This window comes from Danio aesculapii, chromosome 15 (genome assembly GCF_903798145.1).
Source record: "Danio aesculapii chromosome 15, fDanAes4.1, whole genome shotgun sequence".
Lineage (NCBI taxonomy): Eukaryota > Metazoa > Chordata > Actinopteri > Cypriniformes > Danionidae > Danio > Danio aesculapii.
In genome coordinates, this window is record NC_079449.1 from 28,844,670 (window position 1) to 28,867,035 (window position 22,366).

The 22,366-nt window shown below is 35.7% G+C and overlaps 2 protein-coding genes across 2 annotated transcripts; one reads left to right on the top strand and one right to left on the bottom strand.

Annotated features, from left to right (window-relative positions):
* The first annotated feature begins 603 nt into the window (after positions 1-603).
* hspa8b (heat shock protein family A (Hsp70) member 8b) lies at positions 604-13,867 on the top strand. The gene is given in 10 exon segments (XM_056473067.1): positions 604-783; positions 3,414-3,623; positions 6,734-6,939; positions 7,197-7,349; positions 7,429-7,984; positions 9,645-9,847; positions 9,930-10,128; positions 13,001-13,233; positions 13,311-13,417; positions 13,419-13,867. Coding segments are annotated over 9 exon segments (1,953 nt in total). The 5' UTR covers positions 604-783; positions 3,414-3,418; the 3' UTR covers positions 13,510-13,867.
* A 1,963-nt stretch (positions 13,868-15,830) lies between these two features.
* lim2.3 (lens intrinsic membrane protein 2.3) lies at positions 15,831-19,567 on the bottom strand. The gene is made up of 4 exons (XM_056474267.1): positions 19,393-19,567; positions 17,809-17,958; positions 17,092-17,226; positions 15,831-15,889 (listed from the first exon to the last, which is right to left on the bottom strand). Exons 1-4 carry the CDS (start codon positions 19,565-19,567, stop codon positions 15,831-15,833), a joined length of 519 nt encoding a protein of 172 aa, XP_056330242.1.
* Positions 19,568-22,366: the final 2,799 nt, after the last annotated feature.

Here is a 22,366-nt window from a genome sequence, read left to right on the forward strand (position 1 = left end):
CAACATTACAAAGTGGTAAATGCATTACTGTTTCAACTTTTTTGTTAAAAGAACAAAAAAAAACCCACTAAAAAACTAAAAATAAACAACAAGTATAAAAATTATGACGAACACATTAAATAATGTTTGTTGTGTTGGCTGCAGTGAAATACAAGTCAAAGTAAATTTAGAATCCACACTTTCTTTTTTTATTTGCGTTTTCCATCCTGTCCCAACCTTTTCTAATTTGGGGCTGTAGATTGATAATAAAAGTAGCTTATTTGGCTGAGCTTTCATTTCAACAAATAAAGCAGCCCTGCAAAGAACAGACTTTGTACAGACGTTTGTTTAACGGCAATAAATGATTCGTTAATTGCATTTAATATTAGAATAATTGTGAATAAAGCTGCCTTTGTGCATGTTTGGCCTGCGCTTTGTTGCATTACACCGTTCTGTCCAGCAGGCGTCAGTAGCATGTAGTGCTTGGATCGACTCATTTTGCGAAGCAATCGGTTCAATTGATTCAATGCATCGTTTCTCCCATCACTTCTTTAAATAGTCTGGAATGTTCTTGGACTCCGTGGATCGATACTTTTAGAACATTCTGCACGTTTATAGGCTGAATTCAGCAGGGAAAAGCTCCGATGATGTGATTGGCTGCAGCGCTCGGTTCATGTTCTGGACTGTTCTCTGGAAGTGTTAAAAACGCATCACTGCTCACTTCTGCTGCCAGAGACAGAGCTCGTGCGCGCACTTCTCGAGCTGCGACACCACAGGTGATTCACAGACTCGGCGGTACTTCTGGTGAGAAGTATTTTGATTATTATTGTCATGCATTGAAATTCGAACATTGACTTACTTTATAATAATTATAAACAATCTGATTTCACAGAAGCTTATGCAATTACGTTAACTGAAACATAAAGTTAGCTGCAATCCTCTGGCTCGATAACGGTAGTTTAACTTAGCAACTCAATGGGATTGTTTTATAGTTGTTAATAGGCTATAAAATTGCTATGAAAATAACAATTTCACATCCACTTAATGTCATTGTAAACAGTGAAAGTGAGTGACGCTGTCATTTTCACAACATCTGCACGAGGACGAGAAAATAATCTGAAAACAAAACTTTCATGTTTTAAAGCGATATGTTTTTACGTTAATGTGTTGTTCAGACACTGTAAATATTTAATAGTCGTTTTGTGCTTTCAGTTTGGTCACAAACAGTCGATAACTATTCGGAATGTTCTCGAACGTTAAGAATTTGTGGCATTTGAACGTTTTAGAAATGTTTTATGCGCGCGCGCGCTCAATAACGGTATTTTTCTCCCATTGAATGTTCTAGAAAATCATTCCAGAATCCATAATAGGACACTCCCAATTCTTACAATCCTAGAATGCTTATGGAAATCACGGTTGTTGAATAATAGTTTGGACTCGTCTCGGAGCAAACAGGGGGATGTCAAACCTTTCATCAACAACAGTCAAATATCTTCAGGCGGTTGTTCGGTGCGTTTACACGTAAATAACACTGCAAATGATTTGTCATAGAGCAGAAATAAACAGTGCCAAATAAAGTTGAATGTGTTCAAGCTAAAGAACAAAGTTCAAAATAGAAAACCGAGAGGGATTGGGGGGGAAAGTGAAAATACATTTATCAGGATGCAGTGAAAAAGAGTTTTACAATAAAATGCTGTTAGTTAACTCACCCAGAGGCCATTCTAGATTCCTTTTCATAAGTAGAGCATTACATTACGTTTTTTTAAAAACCTGAAATTGAGGTCTTTGGTGATTTGTGTGCAATTCTGTTGAAATACCTAATATATATATATATATATATATATATATATATATATATATATATATATATATATATATATATATATATATATATATATATATAAACAAGCAAGGATCACAAGCAACCAAAAATCAATACTCTTCTGTGTCCTACAGAAAAGTCAACTACACCTTGGATTAGACGAAAGGTAAATTATTAATAAATATTCTATTAGATGAAATTTTATTACATTAAAAATCTAAAAATTTTAATTGCTTATAGAAGATTTTTAAGCTGTCTTGAATATTATCAAATATTCAGTGTACCTGTTCCAGTGAGGAATAGATAATGAGTATGTTCGGGGAAAAAGAGTGCCTACCTTGTGGTATAAGTAGCTCTTGGATAAAATAATGACATCAGATTAGTGAGCAGGTATGATGCCACAATTCTGTCTGATATCTTTTTCCACAGAACAATTAACTAAATTCTTAAAGGTTTAAAATGAGTAGTAGAAAATAATCTGAAAACAAAACTTTCATGTTTTAAAGCGATATGTATTTTCGTTAATGTGTTGTTCAGACACTGTAAATATTTAATAGTCGTTTTGTGCTTTCAGTTTGCTCACAAACCGTCGATAACTATTTGGAATGTTCTCAAACGTTAAGATTTTGTGGTATTTGAACGTTTTAGAAATGTTTTATGCGCGCGGTATTTCTCCCATTGAATGTTCTAGAAAATCATTCAGAATCCATTCAGATATGACATTCCAGAATCCATAATGACATCAGATTAGTGAGCAGGTATGATGCCACAATTCTGTCTGATATCTTTTTCCATAGAACAATTAACTAAATTCTTAAAGTTTTAAAATGAGTAGGCATGGGCCAGTATAAGATTCTGACGGTATGATAATCTTGGATAAAAATATCACAGTTTCATGGTATTGTGATTATTGCTCTAAATATATTCTTTTAAAATGTCTGGGTAAAAAACAAAAACGTTTTTCAAATGGAAATCATTTATTAATTCAAATGAATCATTGACTTCTGCTGTCTTCATTAGTTTCAAAAACACTGATTTCGGCACAATTGAAAATGGTATCTTTTGAATATATTTTCTGCTGGAAATACTGTTGTCCTAAAAAACTGAAAAAAAAATCTTACATAGCAGAAATTTTTGGTGGTTTTAAAACCTTGACTTTTCCAAATGGCGGTATACCTTGAAAACGGTTATCGTCCCATGCCTAAAAATGACCCTATCAAATAATGACAGATTTTTTTGTTGTTGTTCTGGGGCAGTTTATAAATAAAAGTACATTAAATATAAAGTGATTCATATTTTTCTAAGTAAAACTGTCATCACTGCTAAAACTGAAAGAAGGATCAAAGTCTTCCCTCTCTGCTTGAAGAAGAAGCATCTTTTAACATAGGGACAGCTGAAGCACTCTGTGGTGGTTCATGTAGGCCACAGGATCATCTGATGTCTAGTGTGCCAGAACGGCTTTAGAGTAAACAGTTACAGTGCAACATATAAACAAAGCATTGAGCTATCTTTAGAAAATTAAACAAACTTGTATGCCATATTTGGTTTGAATGCTCATAATGTGTTCCATCATGGACATTAACTACTGCCATTATATCTGTTTGTTTGTCAGAAACCATGTCAAAGGGACCAGCAGTTGGCATTGATCTAGGGACCACCTACTCCTGTGTGGGCGTCTTTCAGCATGGCAAAGTTGAAATCATTGCCAATGACCAGGGTAACAGGACCACACCGAGTTATGTAGCATTCACAGACACAGAGAGACTGATTGGAGATGCTGCCAAAAACCAAGTAGCGCTGAACCCCACAAATACAGTCTTTGGTAAGCCATGATTTATATGTTTTAAACTGATCTGTATGAAACTGTATGAAAGTACTTTTAAGGCAAGTCATTTCACTCGGCGGCCATCTTTGAAACATCTCCCGGGCATGCAAGTGCAAGGTCCTATCTCTTTGAATGGGGAAACATCAAATTCTCCAAATTCTCTTCTCTGTTTGCAAAGCTTACAATTAAATTACATTTTGGTATCACCATTGAAATTTAACGATATCTGTCACAAATGTTGTACCTAATTATTCGAAGAAAAAAAAAACAATTACAGATTACAACATTAGAGAACTTTTGTTTTCAGTTGTAATTGGTCTGGTTGGTTCAAGCTTTATGTCGATATATTTCCATACCTTTCAACATTGGGATGTGAAAATAAAGAATAACCCCCCTCCCCCAAATATGTTCATCTGGAGCGGTTCATTGTAAATAAACAGTTGAAACAGTCAGTAATGTTATTATTGTTATTTACAAAGGATACAATAAATAGTATACATTAGAAAAAAACTGCAAATAAATTAGGAAACAGTTTAGCTTATTAAAATGATTAGCTATTGTAAAGAATTTGAATCACGTTATCAAATCTTCACTGTATAATTTGTTCTGATTAAAGAGCAGCAAATCAATCTCTCATTTACATTTTTAGTTTGATTACATTAAGTAACCGAGGTGTCACTTTAAGAATGCACAGATCTATAATGAAAGCATTCGATTGCTTTTTATAAACTTTTTATAAACATTTAAGACAAAATTATTTGTGTTTAAACGAAAATCCATCAAGATTGACATGTTTAGATATTATTATTATTATTATTATTATTATTATTATTATTATTATGTGTACATGTCTGCTAAAACTCGCACCTAAAACCAGAGTGTCCACTATCGCTTCGCTTCAAATCGCGTGTACAGAATCAGTTTGGGAAACGGCGTCTATTTATCACTTTGGAGCGCGTCTGACAAAAACTGACTGTTTTGAGGGTTACATAGGAGCGGCAACGGCGCCTGTTATGGAAAGGAAGGGAATCCTGCCGTTTTTGTATTTATTTTAAAGTGTTTTCATGCCTAAATAAAATGAAAGCACAGAACAGATTCACATTTAAGAGAAAAGGGCGTCCTCTGGTGGTTCGTCTGTGTGGGAGACTTGGGAGGATCGGCTCTTAACTGTTTATTTCCACCCTTCATAGAAATAAAAAAATATTGGAGAAATACGGGAAAATACCTTTACAGGATGATAGCGGGATAGAATTGTAAAATACGAGAGAATCACAGAAAAAACGGGAGTGTTGACAGTATGTATATTTCTCATGTCTGTAAGGAATTTTTTTACTGAGATTCCAGCGCATTTGCTGACCGCAGAGGATTTATAACATTAATTTGTAGAAACTGTTGTAAAGAACACATATCTGGACCGAGCCACTCCACGGAGATTCATCAGTTTATATTGATCGTTGATTGGCTCATTTACAAAGACTATAGAATACACAAGGCATGTCACTCGTTTAGTTTTGTATGGGGAAAAGTGTAATGTCAATATGGCCAATGAAGCCTTGTCTATTATGAACCCTCTGGTGTCAGCCAATGAGCAAATTTGCAAATACTTGCTTTACAGGCATGAGAAATATGTCCACATAAAGCTTAAAATCTCTACTTGTAACAAACGTTGAACAAACTTCACTTAAAACAAATGTTCTCTGGTTTTGTAATCTAAATGAAACGTACACAAGGTACAGTCAGTGCTGTCTGACTTCATGAATTTCCACCTCTACCATTCAAATGCAAATTATATGACAGCAACTACTTGAAGCCCAGAAACATGTAAACAAAGAATCCGCTGTCATTTTGATAGGAGATTTGCCATCAAGACCAAGTTGGGAATTACTTCAGAATTGGAATTACTTCAGAATGCGATCGAGTAAGGCGTTTTTCAGAGGATGAAATTGTTTAACATGTAAACAGAAATTGCCATAAAGAAGGTTGGTGTTGTGATCTTGTTCTTTTCGAGTGTAGATGCACATTAGCTTATGCTACCTTAATTTTTTTTTTTGGGTGATTTAAACATTTAGAAACAAATTTAGGAGACAGTTGTTTAATTTTATTGGTGGTGGAAATATAGGATTCAGTGTTGCCAGATTGGGTGGTTTCCTGCCCAATTGGGCGGTTTTGAATTTAATTGTGCGGGAAAAAAATGGCATAGGCAGCATAGTTCACAAAATTTAGGCGGTTTTGAAACGCACATTTTATATGCAACTTATTTACCAAAACATAACTGTCTGCTCCTACTCCATTCAGTTAGTAGTGACCAGTGCATAGCGCAAACCACGTGGGCCCACCCGCAAGAGGAGGTTGTGTAAATCTGACTTCCTAGACAAATCTGACTCCCCTTCGCGTGCATCACACAGCACCTGCAGTTTAATCATGACATGATTTTTTTTTACAATTGACAACAAGAACAAACATAGAAGTGTAGTTTGATTGACAAGCAGCACCTAATTATGTTCAAAAGAATTGAAACACCAAATGGGACGAATTTATACTCCATTTCAAAAGCAAAACAAACTGTAATAGGTAGTGTAATCTACACAACAATAAGTGCAGTGAGAGGAGGACAGTGTTTCGATGTGGTTATGTTGTGGTTCTTTCACTGCTGGAGTTGGTTGCTGTATGGGTAAAATACATGAAAGATTAAATAAAATATTGATTGAATATTTTGGGCAGTTTTTAGGTTTAGGTGGGTTTTGAACAGCTTTTGGCCTGGAAAAAGTCAGCTATATCTGGCAACACTGATTGGATTTAATCTTAAGCTTGAATAAAAGTTTTGAATAATTTAATGCTTACACATTCAAACAGAATGCCCAGGAGAATGCTTGATAGGCGTTTCAAACATGGTGAAATTACTTACTTTGTTCACAAGGCAGCCATATTGACCGTTGTAATTTTCCCCATGCAAAACTATTGGAGTGATATTGTGCATTCTATAGTCTTTGTCTGCATTTTTTGTGTACATGACTGTTTGTTTTTCATGTATTGTGACATTGAAGTTGCTCGTGTTCATGTAAGGGATGATGCTGTTGCTGAGTTTGTTTCCACATTTGTTTTTCTAGATGCTAAAAGGCTGATTGGACGGAGGTTTGATGACCCTGTTGTGCAGGCAGACATGAAGCATTGGCCATTCACTGTTATAAATGACAACTTGCGCCCCAAAGTTCAAGTTGAATACAAAGGGGAGACGAAGACATTTTACCCAGAAGAAGTTTCTTCCATGGTGCTCACAAAGATGAAGGAAATTGCAGAGGCCTACCTCGGAAAAGTAGGTTTCTGTCAAATACTCGGAGACCGTAATTGTATACAAACACCTACATTTGTAATACAGTGTTGAGTTCTGCTTTGCTGCTGCAGGTTTAAAGAGGTTGATGTATTCAGCCTGTCAACATTGACACATGAAGCAGTTTGTTAGAGCATGAAAAAGGCCTGTTTGAACAATGTAAACATCTGTGGGGCGAAAAGTGTAGAGAGAATCCAAAAGCAGCCCAACATTTCACAAAAGACATGAATTTGTGTTCACAGGCCATCACGAATGCTGTTATTACTGTACCGGCTTACTTCAATGACTCTCAGCGCCAGGCCACAAAGGATGCTGGAACTATCTCTGGCCTCAACGTTCTGCGTATTATCAATGAGCCGACTGCTGCTGCCATTGCCTATGGCCTGGACAAGAAAGTAAGGATGCTAGATTTACTTCACAGCAAATTACAGCAGTAATTGTGTAACATTACTGATTAAGGTATTCCATTACTAGGTTGGATCTGAGAGAAATGTCCTGATCTTTGATCTCGGTGGCGGCACTTTCGATGTGTCCATCCTTACCATTGAGGATGGCATCTTTGAGGTCAAGTCTACAGCTGGAGACACTCACCTCGGCGGAGAAGACTTTGATAATCGGATGGTCACCCATTTTATCTCTGAATTCAAGCGCAAGTACAAAAAAGACATCAGCGACAACAAGAGGGCTGTCCGGCGGCTGCGCACAGCATGCGAGAGGGCCAAACGCACTTTGTCCTCCAGCACTCAGGCCAGTATTGAGATCGACTCTCTCTATGAGGGAATCGACTTCTATACGTCCATCACCAGGGCTCGTTTTGAGGAGCTTAATGCTGATCTCTTTCGTGGCACTCTGGATCCAGTTGAGAAATCACTTCGCGATGCTAAACTGGACAAGTCTCAGGTTCATGACATTGTCCTTGTTGGAGGGTCCACCCGTATCCCAAAGATCCAGAAGCTCCTGCAGGACTTCTTCAATGGGAAGGAACTGAACAAGAGCATCAATCCTGATGAGGCGGTTGCGTATGGAGCAGGTAATTAAAACGTACTTCGTTCTGAGTGTCCTATTCTTTCATCAGGGATGTGCTTTCCAAATTTTCAGAGCTTAATGGGGCGACCCTGGTAATTTGCGCAAATCTAAATTTTTTTTTTTTGAAGGGGGGTTATCCATCGTCATCAAAGCAGACAACCTGCCTCATTCCGGACGTCTGTCAGGGATGCAATTGTAGACCTACCAAGGCTACAGTGTATACAACATATTAATATTGTGTAGTCCTATAATGTGACGAAGCCGATGACAGTACGCAAGATTATGAAATCGATTTTAATGCGTGTGCGGATGTGCACATTTTTTCCGCATTTGGATGTCACGACCACGTGCGCTCTATGTACATTTTAAATACAGGACGCAAATTTGGTATTATTCTCTGCTAGTCATCTGTCTTTATGTATTCATTTATTCAGTGCTACAGCCTAGCACCTCAACTGTAATACCTGAAAGTGTCATAAGTTTGGATGATATTACAAATTTATAAAAATATATTTTAGAATTAATTAAAACTATTAAAAACAGGGACTAAGCTGAAGGAAAGGGAAAGTGATAAACACTTATGATCGATGGATGATTTTTTTTTTCAGGGTGGAATGTTAAAGTACATTAGGCTACTCAATTCAACTTAATATTTTTAGTTTGAACTGTTGACTGACTAGTAGTTTATTTGTCACGTTGAAATAAAGAGTCGACTAAATTACAGGGAATGTTATATTCTGTGGGCACAGGAGAACAAACTGAGTTAGTGGTGCCATCTAGCGGCGGTGTACAAAGTAACCTATTAAATATTACTTAGGTCACTATTAAACTGCTAAACATTTAAACTGATAAAACAAAAAATTTAACTTAAATTGTGTGGCCAGTATCAAATATTTATATAAAGAATGTTATTATTATTATTATTTTTTTATTAATATTTCTATTATTTAAAAACACACGCATATATAATATATAATTTTAAGGGGGTCTTGTTTTCCTTATTTTTTTGTCCTGGCTAATCACATGTCTGTTTCATGAATGTCCTTGGTTGGGGTCGGTGGAGCTGCATTATGGTGGAGTTCTTCTTCAGTGGATCATGCTTCATCAGTGACACTTGCTTTAAACTGATCGGAATTAAACTGAATCCGTTTTAATTTAACTGCCATTCTACCACTACTTTTCTGCCTGCCTGACTTGCTGGACTGTTCCAAATTTTGAAATATTGTTATTGTTTATTATTCTCTTTTCTTCTTCTTCTATGTTAAGCTGTTTTGATACGGTATACATTGTAAAAAGCACTATAAAAATAAAAATGAATTAAATTTGACCCCGTTTTTATCTAATGCTAACATATTTCAGTGCATCCATCGCAATTGCTCATCCAGGACTGACAGTGTTCCTGGTATTATATGTGCACAAGTGTGTTTCTTTAAGATGTTAATACCAGAAATGGTTTCCATCTTGGCTGACAAATTGTGCATTTGTGTTGAGATTTTGTTGCTTCCTTTTACTTTTGTACTTTAGTCAGCCTACAGTATGTCATACTGCATATGAATGAGTGGAAAAGCAAGTGAAGCCCTTTTTTAGACCCAGTATACACCTGCATTTAGAGTTGTCAACTTGTGGTAGGATTGACTAAAGCATCTTAATCCTTTTTTTCACAGCTGTCCAGGCAGCCATTCTGTCTGGAGATAAGTCTGAGAACGTCCAAGACCTGTTGCTCCTTGACGTCACCCCTCTGTCTTTGGGAATTGAGACCGCTGGGGGTGTTATGACCATCCTGATCAAACGTAACACTACCATTCCAACCAAACAAACTCAGACCTTCACCACCTACTCCGACAACCAGCCTGGTGTCCTCATTCAGGTGAGCAGCACCTAATGTCTAATGATTTGATCCTCAGTTTCTTGCGAAGTTTAACATTTCATTGCATTCTTCTACTGTATAGGTGTACGAGGGTGAGAGAGCCATGACCAAGGACAATAATTTGCTTGGAAAGTTTGAGTTGACGGGAATCCCTCCAGCTCCTCGTGGTGTTCCCCAGATTGAAGTAACCTTTGACATTGATGCCAATGGCATCATGAATGTCTCAGCTGTAGACAAGAGCACCGGCAAGGAGAACAAGATCACCATCACCAATGACAAAGGTAGTGTGTTTCTTGAGTGTTTCTTAAAGAGTTACTTCACATAAAAAGATCTTCTGTTATTAATTACTCACCTATTTTATGTCATTTTAATCCCCTGAGACCTTTTATTCATCTTCAGAACACAAATTAAGATATTTTAAATGAAATCTAAGAGCTTTCTTGCCCTCCATAGACAGCAAGGGTTCAGAGAAGTTCAAAGTCCAGAAAGGGAATAAAAAACATTGTCAAAACATTCCATGTGACTTCAGTGGTTCAACTATAATGAAATCAACTCTGTTCACCAATGTCTTCAACATCAGATGAGGGTGTGTTTACTATGGGCAATACGATGCTTGCATGTTGTGCTGTTGACCCTAATGGCAATAAGTTGCATTTCCCATAGCATTTCAGGGCGCACCCTTCCCTGACGCACAAGAGAAAGACAAAGGTCTCAAGGGATTGTATCAGGATGATGATGAGTAATTAATAACAAACCTTTCATTTTTGGGTGAACTAACCCTTTAAAATAAGGGTGTATTCATGGAATTGCAGTTCAGTTTTACAAGCATAAAAAAGTTGTGTCTTTTGTCACATAGAGGTGTCTTTTTGTGTTAAAGAAGTATATGTCGTGTTGGGAAAAGTTACTTTTGAAAGTAGTGCATTATGATATTGAGTTACTCCCCCAAAAAAGTAACTAATTGGGTTACTTTTTATGGAAAGTTATGCATTATGTTACTTTTGAGTTAGTTTTCCGTAACTTTTCCTTACCCGGCTGAGGTTTGATCTCTTTTAGAACTTGCTGGTGTTTTTTTAACCTTTTTTTTTATTGAGAAGCTCTGCATTTAACAACCACCTTCTAATGAAAACTACACCTTAAAATAAAACTACACCTTCATTTTCCTTTAAAAAATGTAGGATAAATTTATATTTTAAGAACTTTCTGAGTCCAGAGCTATACATGTTGCATATATACAGATTAATGACAGCGTGTACTGTGTTTGCTACTTTTGAACGTTTTGTGTTATTAGTTACGTAAATTCACTGTCTACTGAGATAAAGATTGCAATAAAGCTCAAGAGTACTAAGAAATTTTAAACCTTTAAAATGTTTAATAACAAAATGAACAGTAAGACGATAAAAAAATCCCCAAATCAAAATAAATCGTTGAGCTTTATACATCAAACACATTGCTTCACGTGGCCTTAACAAATGTGTAAATCATTTCCCAAAAGAGAAAAAAATCTTACTATATTACAAAACATAGTCGCTTTTAGAGTAGACAGTGGCTGCATCTCCTCAACAATAAAAGCAATAACCATTTTTTAGTTTAGTTGAATGAATTGTTTTACCTGAAGAACGTGAACTGATGTCAATCATTTGTTGTTTAGCTGGAGGTGGGGTGCGGGTGTAGTGCTTCGCATCCAGTTTTTTTTTTTTTTTTTTGATGTTGTGTTTCTTGCAGTTGTCAATAGTTTTACATACACATAATCAACACTTGAAAACAATCCACTTCTTTTCTTTGATGAGTTCAAAATAACAATTCCATTGCAAAGATGTAAGTCTCCGGCCTGACATTCTGTAGTGATGACGGGCGATTCACAGTATCCGGTTTGTTTTAACCGGATCTTCTAAGTGAACATGTCGAACCAGTTCATTAAATTAAACGGAGTTGTCGTGAAATGGTTTGCCTCTTCAGTAAGTACCAATATACCGGATACTCGTACTGTACATTGACTCGAAATAAAAAAATATTCTTAGATATTTAGTTACTAGAACAGGACAGACTCATCTGCTGTGACAAAAGAAACCTGATGATGAGTGCGAGTTGACTGTCTGTTCTCTCGCAGCACGCTCTCTCATTGAGTGAGTGATTCAACCTAAGGTCATTTTTATTTCGCAATATGTTTTTTAAAGCCAATTAAGCAAGGTAAAAAGTAACTCACGTTACATTTTTTAAAGTAACTCAAATAATATCACTCATTTTTAAATATTACTTTTATTTTTAAAATACGTTATATTACTCGTTACTTTGGAAAAGTAATGTTATTATGTAACGTGCATTACTTATAACGCGTTACCCCCAACACTGGATATATGAAGCAGTTTTCTGTTGATCAATGGGATGAATTAATATGATCAACCTAAAAGTTTGTAAGTTTTTGGGGTTACCTAAGCACATACTGTGACCCAACTATCCTAACTAACAAAAAAGTTACCGTACAAATTACAACACTAAAGTACTAAACTACACCTGCTTAAAATTTCAGCAATTCTTTCACAGAACGTTAACCATGTTTGGAATAAAAATAACTACATCTCTCCTGAGTTACCTTTAGACCATTTAAAACGATAGAATACGCAATACATTTCACTATGAATACTGCATTTTGACATGTTAAACGTGGTAAACATCAGAATACCTTTATAAATCACAGTCTGTCAATGAATAACTTGTAATGCCTGTTCTTTTTCCACAAAAGTTATAATCATTAACGTTTATTTGAACTCTTAATTATTAGCTCTAGTCATTGAGTCTATGGTCATTGCTAACGCTAGTTTTTCCCATCTCTGCTGCATTTCTTTTCTGACACTCACAGCCTGGATCAGCACTGACATCTTGTGGACAAACCAAGTATAGCTAAAATTATCCAAAGCATGGTTAGAAATATAAGTTATATTAGCTGCTGATTTCTTTATATAAAGAAGCAGATTTACAATCCTCTATAGCTCTAGGTCCAGCAGAGAGCAGTACCCAAGCCTAAAAACAAGTAAGATCTGTGTGGGGATTTTTTTTCACTCTCTCAATAAATGACTTGATTTTACTGGAGGAGTGGCTGCACTTCTAAATTATTTTGCTATTTGAATGCCTAATCGATGGTCTAAACTCTTCCAGGACGTCTAAGCAAGGAGGACATTGAGCGCATGGTCCAGGAAGCTGAGAAGTACAAGGCTGAGGACGATGTCCAACGAGAAAAGGTTAGTGCCAAAAACGGCCTTGAGTCCTACGCCTTTAACATGAAGTCCACAGTTGAGGACGAGAAACTCAAAGACAAGATTAGTGAAGAGGACAAGCAGAAGATCATCAACAAGTGCAATGAGGTCATAAGCTGGCTGGACAAGAACCAGGTATGTCCATCAGCTTTTATGTCTGAGGTGTCTTTATGCATTGGCAGTACTCACTTCATGTTGCCATGTCTGTTCAGACTGCGGAGAAGGAGGAGTTTGAGCACCAGCAGAAGGAGCTGGAGAAGCTCTGCAACCCCATCATCACCAAGCTGTACCAGGGCACTGGGGGGATGCCGGAGGGGATGCCTGGAGGAGGCTTTCCTGGAGCAGGGGGTGCTCCTGGTGGAGGTGGATCCTCTGGACCAACCATTGAAGAAGTTGATTGAATCATTCTGAGAAAAAGATCACTGTTTGGAGCACCTTACTTTGTTGTTCTGGGCGCACTTAAGTCATTTTTCTTTTTGCGCATGTTTATTAATTGTTAAATATTTCAGAAGTGTAATCAGGCCCAGGGGATGACTGTTGGGGTAGGGCGGGTGGGGGGTGATGGTGCGGCAGGCCAGACTCACTGTGGCAGGCCAGATAGACCACCAGGCCACCGGGAAATGTCCCGCTGCCCCCTAAGTTTTGAGTTGATGTGTAACTCATATGCTCATATTATCAGTTTGGCCTGTAGCTGTTTTGAGCTGCATGTTTTTGTCAGAAACAGTGCATATGCATAAGTTGTACACAATAAAGACTTGCTGTTCACATAGTGAATGCTACCGTGTGTTATTGGTTCTTAAAGTAAAGTGTTTGAAATAAGGCAAAATGCTAATTACATTGACAACTCTTAAAACGTTTGAGGGCTGTAAGATAAAAACTACTTTTATTTAGCATTAAATTGATCATAAGTTATATAAGTAAATATTAACAGAAGATTTCAATGTAAAAATAATTGTAGGTTATATTATAGGTTTTCTCAGAAATATTAAGCAGCACAACTGTTTTTCACACTAAAAATAAGAAATGTTTCTTGAGCTCTTATGAAGGATCATGAGACTGAAGAGGAGTGAAGACAACTCAAAACTGTTTGCCGTTACATTAATAAATTATAAAAGATTCTATTTAGGGTGATTCACATCTGTGGTTTGGTTTATTTGGTCTGGACCAAGGGCAACAAATGATACATTGTAGCATTTTTCTGCCGTTTTTGGTTTGATTGCTTTGGACCCGTTGGAAAAAAACAAAATGCGGTCATGTGACAAAATCCATATCACTCATTGGCCAGATGTTATTGAATGTATTTCCTAAACTGCTTTTCGATTGGTCAGAATTAACGTGTGAGAAAATGCCAATGGAACTCCCACAAGTAGTTTTTTTCGCTTTTTACTATGGAGGGACGACTGTGCTGGTTGATTGTATCCCTGCTCATAGTACACTATATAGTTTGTATACATCACTTTAGACAAACTATACATTTCGAGAATGAAGCGCGGCTGCGGCTGGAAAACATTGTTTTAAAGCACTACAAATGGCGAAGGCGCATCGCTAGTCACAGGAGGAGGCGTGAATTAATTTAGCTAAACTGCAACATGGTCATCTTCTGGAAATTTTACCAGCTATCCATCAGGCTATGTTTTTCTCTCTCTGATTAATTTTTTTGGGAAAGCGCTGTCAACAAATATCTTTGCTCCACACCCCATAAAATGGAACAACGCAACGGACTACGGCAGCTGGATTAACTTTAAATAAAAAACCCATAGAAATCGATATATTTTTAAAGTCATTTTGATACCAACGTATAATACTTACATTGTTTTGTTAATTTAGACCAGTGGTTCCCAACGTGGGGGTCGGGCCCCCTCGGGGGTCGTGGGACAATGAGGAGGGGGTCGCTTGGTGATTTCCAAAAATCTAATTAATTTTATTAAACTATTAGAATTATCATATTTTAATATTTTATCCACAACCTACAGTAGAAAAAAGCAGTTAATATTTATATCGTCACCTTAAAATTATAAGGTTCTATCTGACATTTTTGTCAAAATTGAGTTATTAAATGACAACTTATTTACATTATGGGATGTTTTTTTAAGTTGTTTACATTTAAATACTTTTTATGTAAAAAAACAAATGTTACACACATAATATTTCCTATGGAATGCAAAAACTTTGAAGCTCGATATCTCAAAATCATTCAGAACGCAGATAGAACCTATAATTCCAAGGTGACAATATTAAAAAAACAACTTTTTTTGTGACCCCTGGGGTGATTGTTATATTAAAGACACAGCACATTGATTTTATGGCACCAGGTTAAACTTTCTGACACCTTTACGGCACTCACGTACATTAAAAATAAATACAGGCCACAACTGAACATGGAGGATGGTCCCCGAGTGGCGTTCTTCAAAATTAAATGATGAATAGTCTTGGGCCTACGGGTATGTGTGCGCCATTATGTGCAAGGTTTATATATTTATAACCACCTCAGAGGATATTGGGGGTCACAAGTCACTGGCATTGTAATTTTGAGGGTCATAGGCTGAAAAGTAAGGGAACCCCTGAATTAGACCAGTGAATGCATATACAGAAAAGAACTGTGCAGTTCAGTATCAGTCATTTATTTGTGTTCTGTAATTCTATAATAAACAATAAATGACAGTTCTAAAATCGGGGATCAGGGATGACATGATAGTTCACTTTCAGACTGAATGGATCTGAGTTGAAAAGCATCAGCGTGACATGGGTCCTCTTGGTCCATGCATCCGGTAAGCACACATATAGAAGATCCCTGGAGAAAAAGTAACAGCATGATGTAACATTTCTGGTTTTTTTCATCAATGCTTATTCATTAATAGAAATGTTCCTAGTTCAATTCTGTAGGATTCTGACCAAAGAGAGTACTGTTGTGTATAAGCCAAGCACTTAGAATGGACAAAATGCATGGCTAAAACACATGGCATATATTACTGTAATAGAAAATGTATATAAGTGCGTTTAAAAACGGAAGCAAATTTTTGTGTCCAAAATAATTTCTCTCACATGAAACGGCAGATATGAATAATTAACATTTGTCTGCTAGGTCTTGTAGAGCATATTTAAATGTGACAGTACCATAATTACTGTATGTTAGATGCTATATCATGTACATTATAGTGGCTGACCACTTTTTCTTCAGGATCCAGTATTTTTTTCATTCATTTTTCCCATAGGGATTAAAAAATGTTATACATAAAAAACCAAACCAATCAGCTAAGAAAAGTATGACAATAAGCCCAAAAGACAAATGTACTTAAGGACTTTACTAAGGGAATCAAATACAATCTCATAATGCATTGAGACTGACCCAATTCAATTGAAATGGCTGTGAAATCAAACTATCCATTCACAAAAAAAAAAAGTATTTTCAGAGTCAGGAGACAGACTTGATTTCATAGACAGATTATGTAATTTGCAGCGCTTCATGGGAGTGGGCGGAGCTAAATATCTTAATGGCACACTTTGCTTACTGATACTCTCTGATCGGTTCAGTTTTCTGTGCAACGTCACACATAATGTGGTTTTAATTTAAGAATTCTGCTATAAAACAAATGACTAATTTATTAAATATGGCTCTACCCTAGCTAAGGTCAATAGCCAGCCATTTTAAATGCACATAAACACACTCAATAAAGCTTAAAGGGAAAGTTCACTCATAAGATAAAAATTCTGCCATTGTTTACTCCCCTTTACTTCAAAAGTTTTTTGAGTTTGTTTCTTCTGTTAAACACAAAAGAATGCTAATTAGCTGACACCCCTTGACTTTCATAGTAATTAATTTCCTACTATGGAATTCTATGGGTGTCAGCAAACAGCAGGCTTCAAAATATCTTCGTTTGTGTTTAAAAACACATTTTTGGTCATTTCATTTTTGGGTGAACTCTCCATTTAACTAATATATCCCTTTCTTGAACATTTCATAGCATTTTTAATCACACACTATATCTAGTGTACCTGAAAAGAAAGTGAGCACCACAGAAACCCAGCCCATTATGTACGACCAAGAGAACCGCCAGTTCCCATAACGTTTCCCGTAGTAGTTGACTGTCATACCAGTGTAGACAGCCATGGCCAGCAGCACAAAGAAGCCTGGAAGATACAGCCACAAAATCCAAAAACACTCCACATACAGTCAGTTTGGAGATATATATGTGTGTATATATATATATATATATATATATATATATATATACACAGTTGAAGTCAGAATTATTGGCCCCCCTTTGATTTTTTACATTTTTTTTATTTTTTTTATTTGTGTTTAACAGATTTAGGAAATTTTCACAGTATGTCTGATAATATTTTTTCTTCTGTAAAAAGTCTTATTTGTTTTATTTCAGTTTTTAAAAAAACATTTTAGGGTCAAAATTATTAGCCCCTTAAGCTATATTTTTTTTCGATACAGTACAAACCATTGTTATACAATAACTTGCCTAATTACCCTATCCTGACTAGTTAACCTAATTAACCTAGTTAAGCCTTTAAATGTTACTTTAAGCTGTATAGAAGTGTTATTAGAGATGAGTTATTAAAACTATTATGATTAGAAATGAGTTTAAAAAATCTCTTCATTAAACAGAAATTGGGGAAAAAAATTAACAGGGGGGCTAATAACTGTGTGTGCATATATATATATATATAAAGCATTAATGTATGCATAGAAATTCTTACATGAAATGAAATAGAGAATTCCCGCAGCAAAGGTCTTGTCAAAGCCGGTAAAAGAGGAGTAGTTGATGAAAGCCATGACACCGATGATCATGCCAAAGAAGCATGCTAAGGTGGCCAGGATCATGAAGGCCCGGGTAGCGTCCCAGTATGCTGTTTCATACCAAACCAGAGACTAGTTAGTAAAAAGCGCTCCATTATTTATATTATAAAATATGTAGGTCCTTTCCTTCACTAAAAAATTATTCATTGTACTTACAATATTTTAAGGTAAGTGGTCGCAACCACTTAAAAGCAATTTATATGAGCTGAATTTAAACAAATTAATTTAAACATTACTACATTAAAAATATAGTAAAAAAATATATAGTACATAAAATAAATCATTGTTTTCAATATTGATTCAGATTTTTCGATCCAGGTTTTAAGCTGTAGTAAAATAATCACAAACATATACCTTTTACTGTTTGGTAACCATTCCACGATCAGTACTGAGATAAATAAACAGCCTAAACTGCTTGGTTTCATTTAGTGAAATCTTGCTTCACTGTAAAAATTATTTGATGAAAAGTCAAGAAAACGTTTAAGTAACACTTTACAATAAGGTTGTATTAGTTAATTGTAGTTAATACATTTGCAAACACGAACAAACAATGAGCAATACATGCATTACATGTATTACATGTATAATACATTGTTCATAGTTGTTTATTGTTATTCATCTTAACTGACAGTGAATTTATAGTGTTAGCAAGCATGAATTTGGATGTTAATAATGCATTAGTAAATGTTAAACTACGAATAATAAACGCAGTACAAGTATTGTCAATAATGAAATTAGTATTGTAAAGTGTGACCAACGTTTTATGGTACTTGAATTTATTTGAGTTATTTTATGGTATTTTAAGTTAATCATGTTTGAACTAAATTGTTTTGAGTTAAACCTAATATTTTTAGTCAGTTTGATTGATTCAAATTGAGATTACTTGAAAAGTTCATTTGTTTCATCTAAAAAAAAAAAAAGTACGGCCAATCTGCTTATAGAATATATTTCATCAGAAAAAATTACATTCACACGTAAAATATGTCCTTCTTTACCTGCTTCTGGAATCCATTTCTTCAATATCTTAATATATAACTAAACCCACTGCCTCTTCCACACCTTGCGCTCTGTCATTATTAATGTTTTTTCCCTCTCCTTTTCTCTTTATTCTACTTTATTATAATTTTATTTCCTCCTCTCTTTAAATCCTTCTTTCCAAATTCAAAACTCATACTCATAACACACACTAACACCTTACATAATTACACACACATACATTTAATCTCAGTTTGGGCTTTTTTTGTATTGTTTCATTTTGGCAAAAACAATAAAAGAATAAATCAAATTAAATGAAGGCAGCAAGTATAGAATAATTAAATAATCATTTTATAAAAGCAATACAGTATGTCCAGTGAAATTGTGGTTTACATTGAATATAACAGGTAAAAATGGCCTTTAGCTGTTAGACATTCACTGCAAACTTCATAGTGCAATTGCAATGTAAGGTCTACATACAGTATGGTGTCTATGTGTACTGGTCTCACCAATGCTGTCTGTGTGAGTCATGCATTTTCCAGGTACGCAGTAGCGCCACAGGCCCTGGTGCATGTAGCTGCTGGACTGGCGGTACTGCATCCAGTAATCGGTGGCAGTGGAGATCACCAAGAGTATGTTTCCCACTCCTGCACAAAACAATCCACCTCCCATAAAGCTGTACATCTTGCACCTACACACACTGACGAAAATATGAGAAAACACTGAAGTTAATGCGTCAAGATATATTCAGACATTTTTATAGAGAGATACACTTTTATTTATGGTTTAAAATGAACTGTTATCATTCATTCATTCATTCATTCATTTTCTTTTCAGCTCAGTCCCTTTATTAATCAGGGGTCGCCACAGCGGAATGAACTGCCAACTTATCTAGCATGTGTTTTACGCAGCAGATGCCCTTCCAGTCACAACCCAGCATTGGGAAACACCCATACACTCTTGCATTCACACCCACACATACACTACGGTCAATTTAGCTTATTCAATTCACCTATAGCACGTCTTTAGACTGTGGGGGAAACTGGAGCACCCATGCGAACATGGGGAGAACATGCCAGTGCATCACCATGTCGCCCTGAACTGATAACAAGTTTTTACAATTGCATTTTGTATTTATCACAACTCAACAACCTACAAAACTGCATTTATAAAGTTTATCAGCTTAAAAATCTTTATTTCTTTCTTTTCAAGCCTAGTTTGTATTCAGATTCACAATTAAGTATGGTTTATAGATGTCTGTTTAAGTTTAGTAAAGTTAACTTTTTATTTACAGAATAATTTCATGTTAATGTGCTTTTACATTTAAGATTTATTCAAATTGTCATGATTATTGGTTACAATTAGATTTTTTTGTATTATTTATATTATAACCTACCAGCCTAAGCTGGTTGGCTGGTTTAGCTGGTCAACCAGCCTGGTTTTAGAGGGGTTTTGGCCATGTCCAGGCTGGTTTCCAGCCAAAATGACCACCTAAAACCATCTAAAACCACCTTGACCAGCCTGGTTTAAGCTGGACATATAGCTGGTTTTGGCTGGGCTCCCAGCCTGGCTAGGCTGGTCAGCTGGTTTTAGCTGGTAATCTCCAGCCTGGAGATTAAAACCCCTATTAAATCAAGCTGGTCGACCAGCTAAAACCAGCCTACCAGCCTAGGCTGGTTTAAGCTGTTTTTTTTTCAGCAGGGAATGCTGGTATTATTACCTTTTAAATGCTGTTTAATATAATATTAGAACAAGTATTGATTAATGAACTGCTATTTTAGTATTATATTTTATTGTAGTATTCATTAGGTTATATCTATATACTATACACTTATTTGGACCAATTATATTATTTCTTCACTTTTTTATTACTATTGCATTTAAATATAATTTTTTTGTTTGTATTTTTTATATTTCTGTTATGCTTTGTTATTTTGTTTTTATTTCTGTTCTAATCATTTAACCTTTATTTAATACATTTTTTTGTTTACATTTTCAAGTAATATTTAGATCTGATTTTGTTTTTGATTTCAGTAATCAACAAGAACTGTGATTTTGAATTAAATAATATTTTACTACATCAGAAAGGACAGAACTTGAGCTAAAATCAAATGAAACATCAAAAATAATTACTGAATCCCCCCCCCCCCCCCCCCCCCCACACACACACACACACACACACAAACACACACACACACACACACAAATCTAATCAACGGTTTAAACAAATTCTCAAACTAATTTTATGTTCATTTGGTCCAGGGAATGTTTTAACAGATTAATTATTCATAATGAATAATACCACCAACATTATTAATTCATGAAGAACACTGTTTTTACACAAATCTGCAGCATTTAAACCACATCTCATCATCAAATTTGGCCACAAGAACAGTGATTTGCAAACACAAGCTACAATAACAAATCAAATCACAATCAAATAATAAATAACCTACCTGTTTTTTTTGTCTTCCAAAAATATTGTCAGATTGAATAGTGTGAAGCTGAATTATGCCAATGCAGGCAGATTTCCATGAGCGATTGGCAGTTATTTTTTTGTGAGGGCACAGGTCTGGTGGAGAGCGGACAGGGACAATAGAGCTGTCACAGCAGCAGCCAATCAGAGAGGCCCGATGAGTGTTAAGAGAATCTGCTGAAAATACAAAACTATTTACTAATACTGATGACAAAGGACTTTCAATTGACAAGTTGACAGCAAAATGACAAGCAGATTTTAGGAAATTTTTTAAAACACTTCTAAGTCAAGTACAAAAGAAACAGAAAAAAGTAAAAAAAAAAAATCTAAATATTGATTCATTTCATTGCAAAAATAAAACAAATAAAAATGCACGGAACTACTTCAATTTATCCATTCACAGTAGTTCATTTCTACTGATGGCCCTTTATTTGAGTAGTTTTTAGTGCTGAATTAAACTGTCAACCAAAAAAGTTAAGAATCCATTTAGTGAATCTACTTAGACATTAGATGCCATCTAGCGCCTTTGCATTAAGGTAATGCAGTCGACCGAAAATAAAAACGTAATGAACAGATAAAAATAGAGCTCATCTGTCCTCAGGAAATAATAAAACATCAATCCTCTGCAGGACACTGAACATAATAGCAGCTGGAATTACGTAAAGGTACCATTCACACTGATTAGGATATTTTAAGATAGATATAGGCTTAGGTTCATTTCCAAGAGAATATACAGATAAAGGTTTGACTTTCATATATGTAGATAAATAAAATGTTATTGTGGAGGAACTGAATAGCTGTAATTTTTCGTTGTGATAAATATGTGTAGAGGTTTTTATTAGGACAATAACAGCACTGTAGTTAAATACTGTCCAGTTTTAGGATGTGCACCAGCAGAGGGAGACGTTTAGCCAAAAAAGACGATACATTTGGGAAAGAAGCTGAACTTCGACATGTTTAATGTATATCCGTGGCTAAATGGCAGAGAGGAAAACAGGACTCCTTAC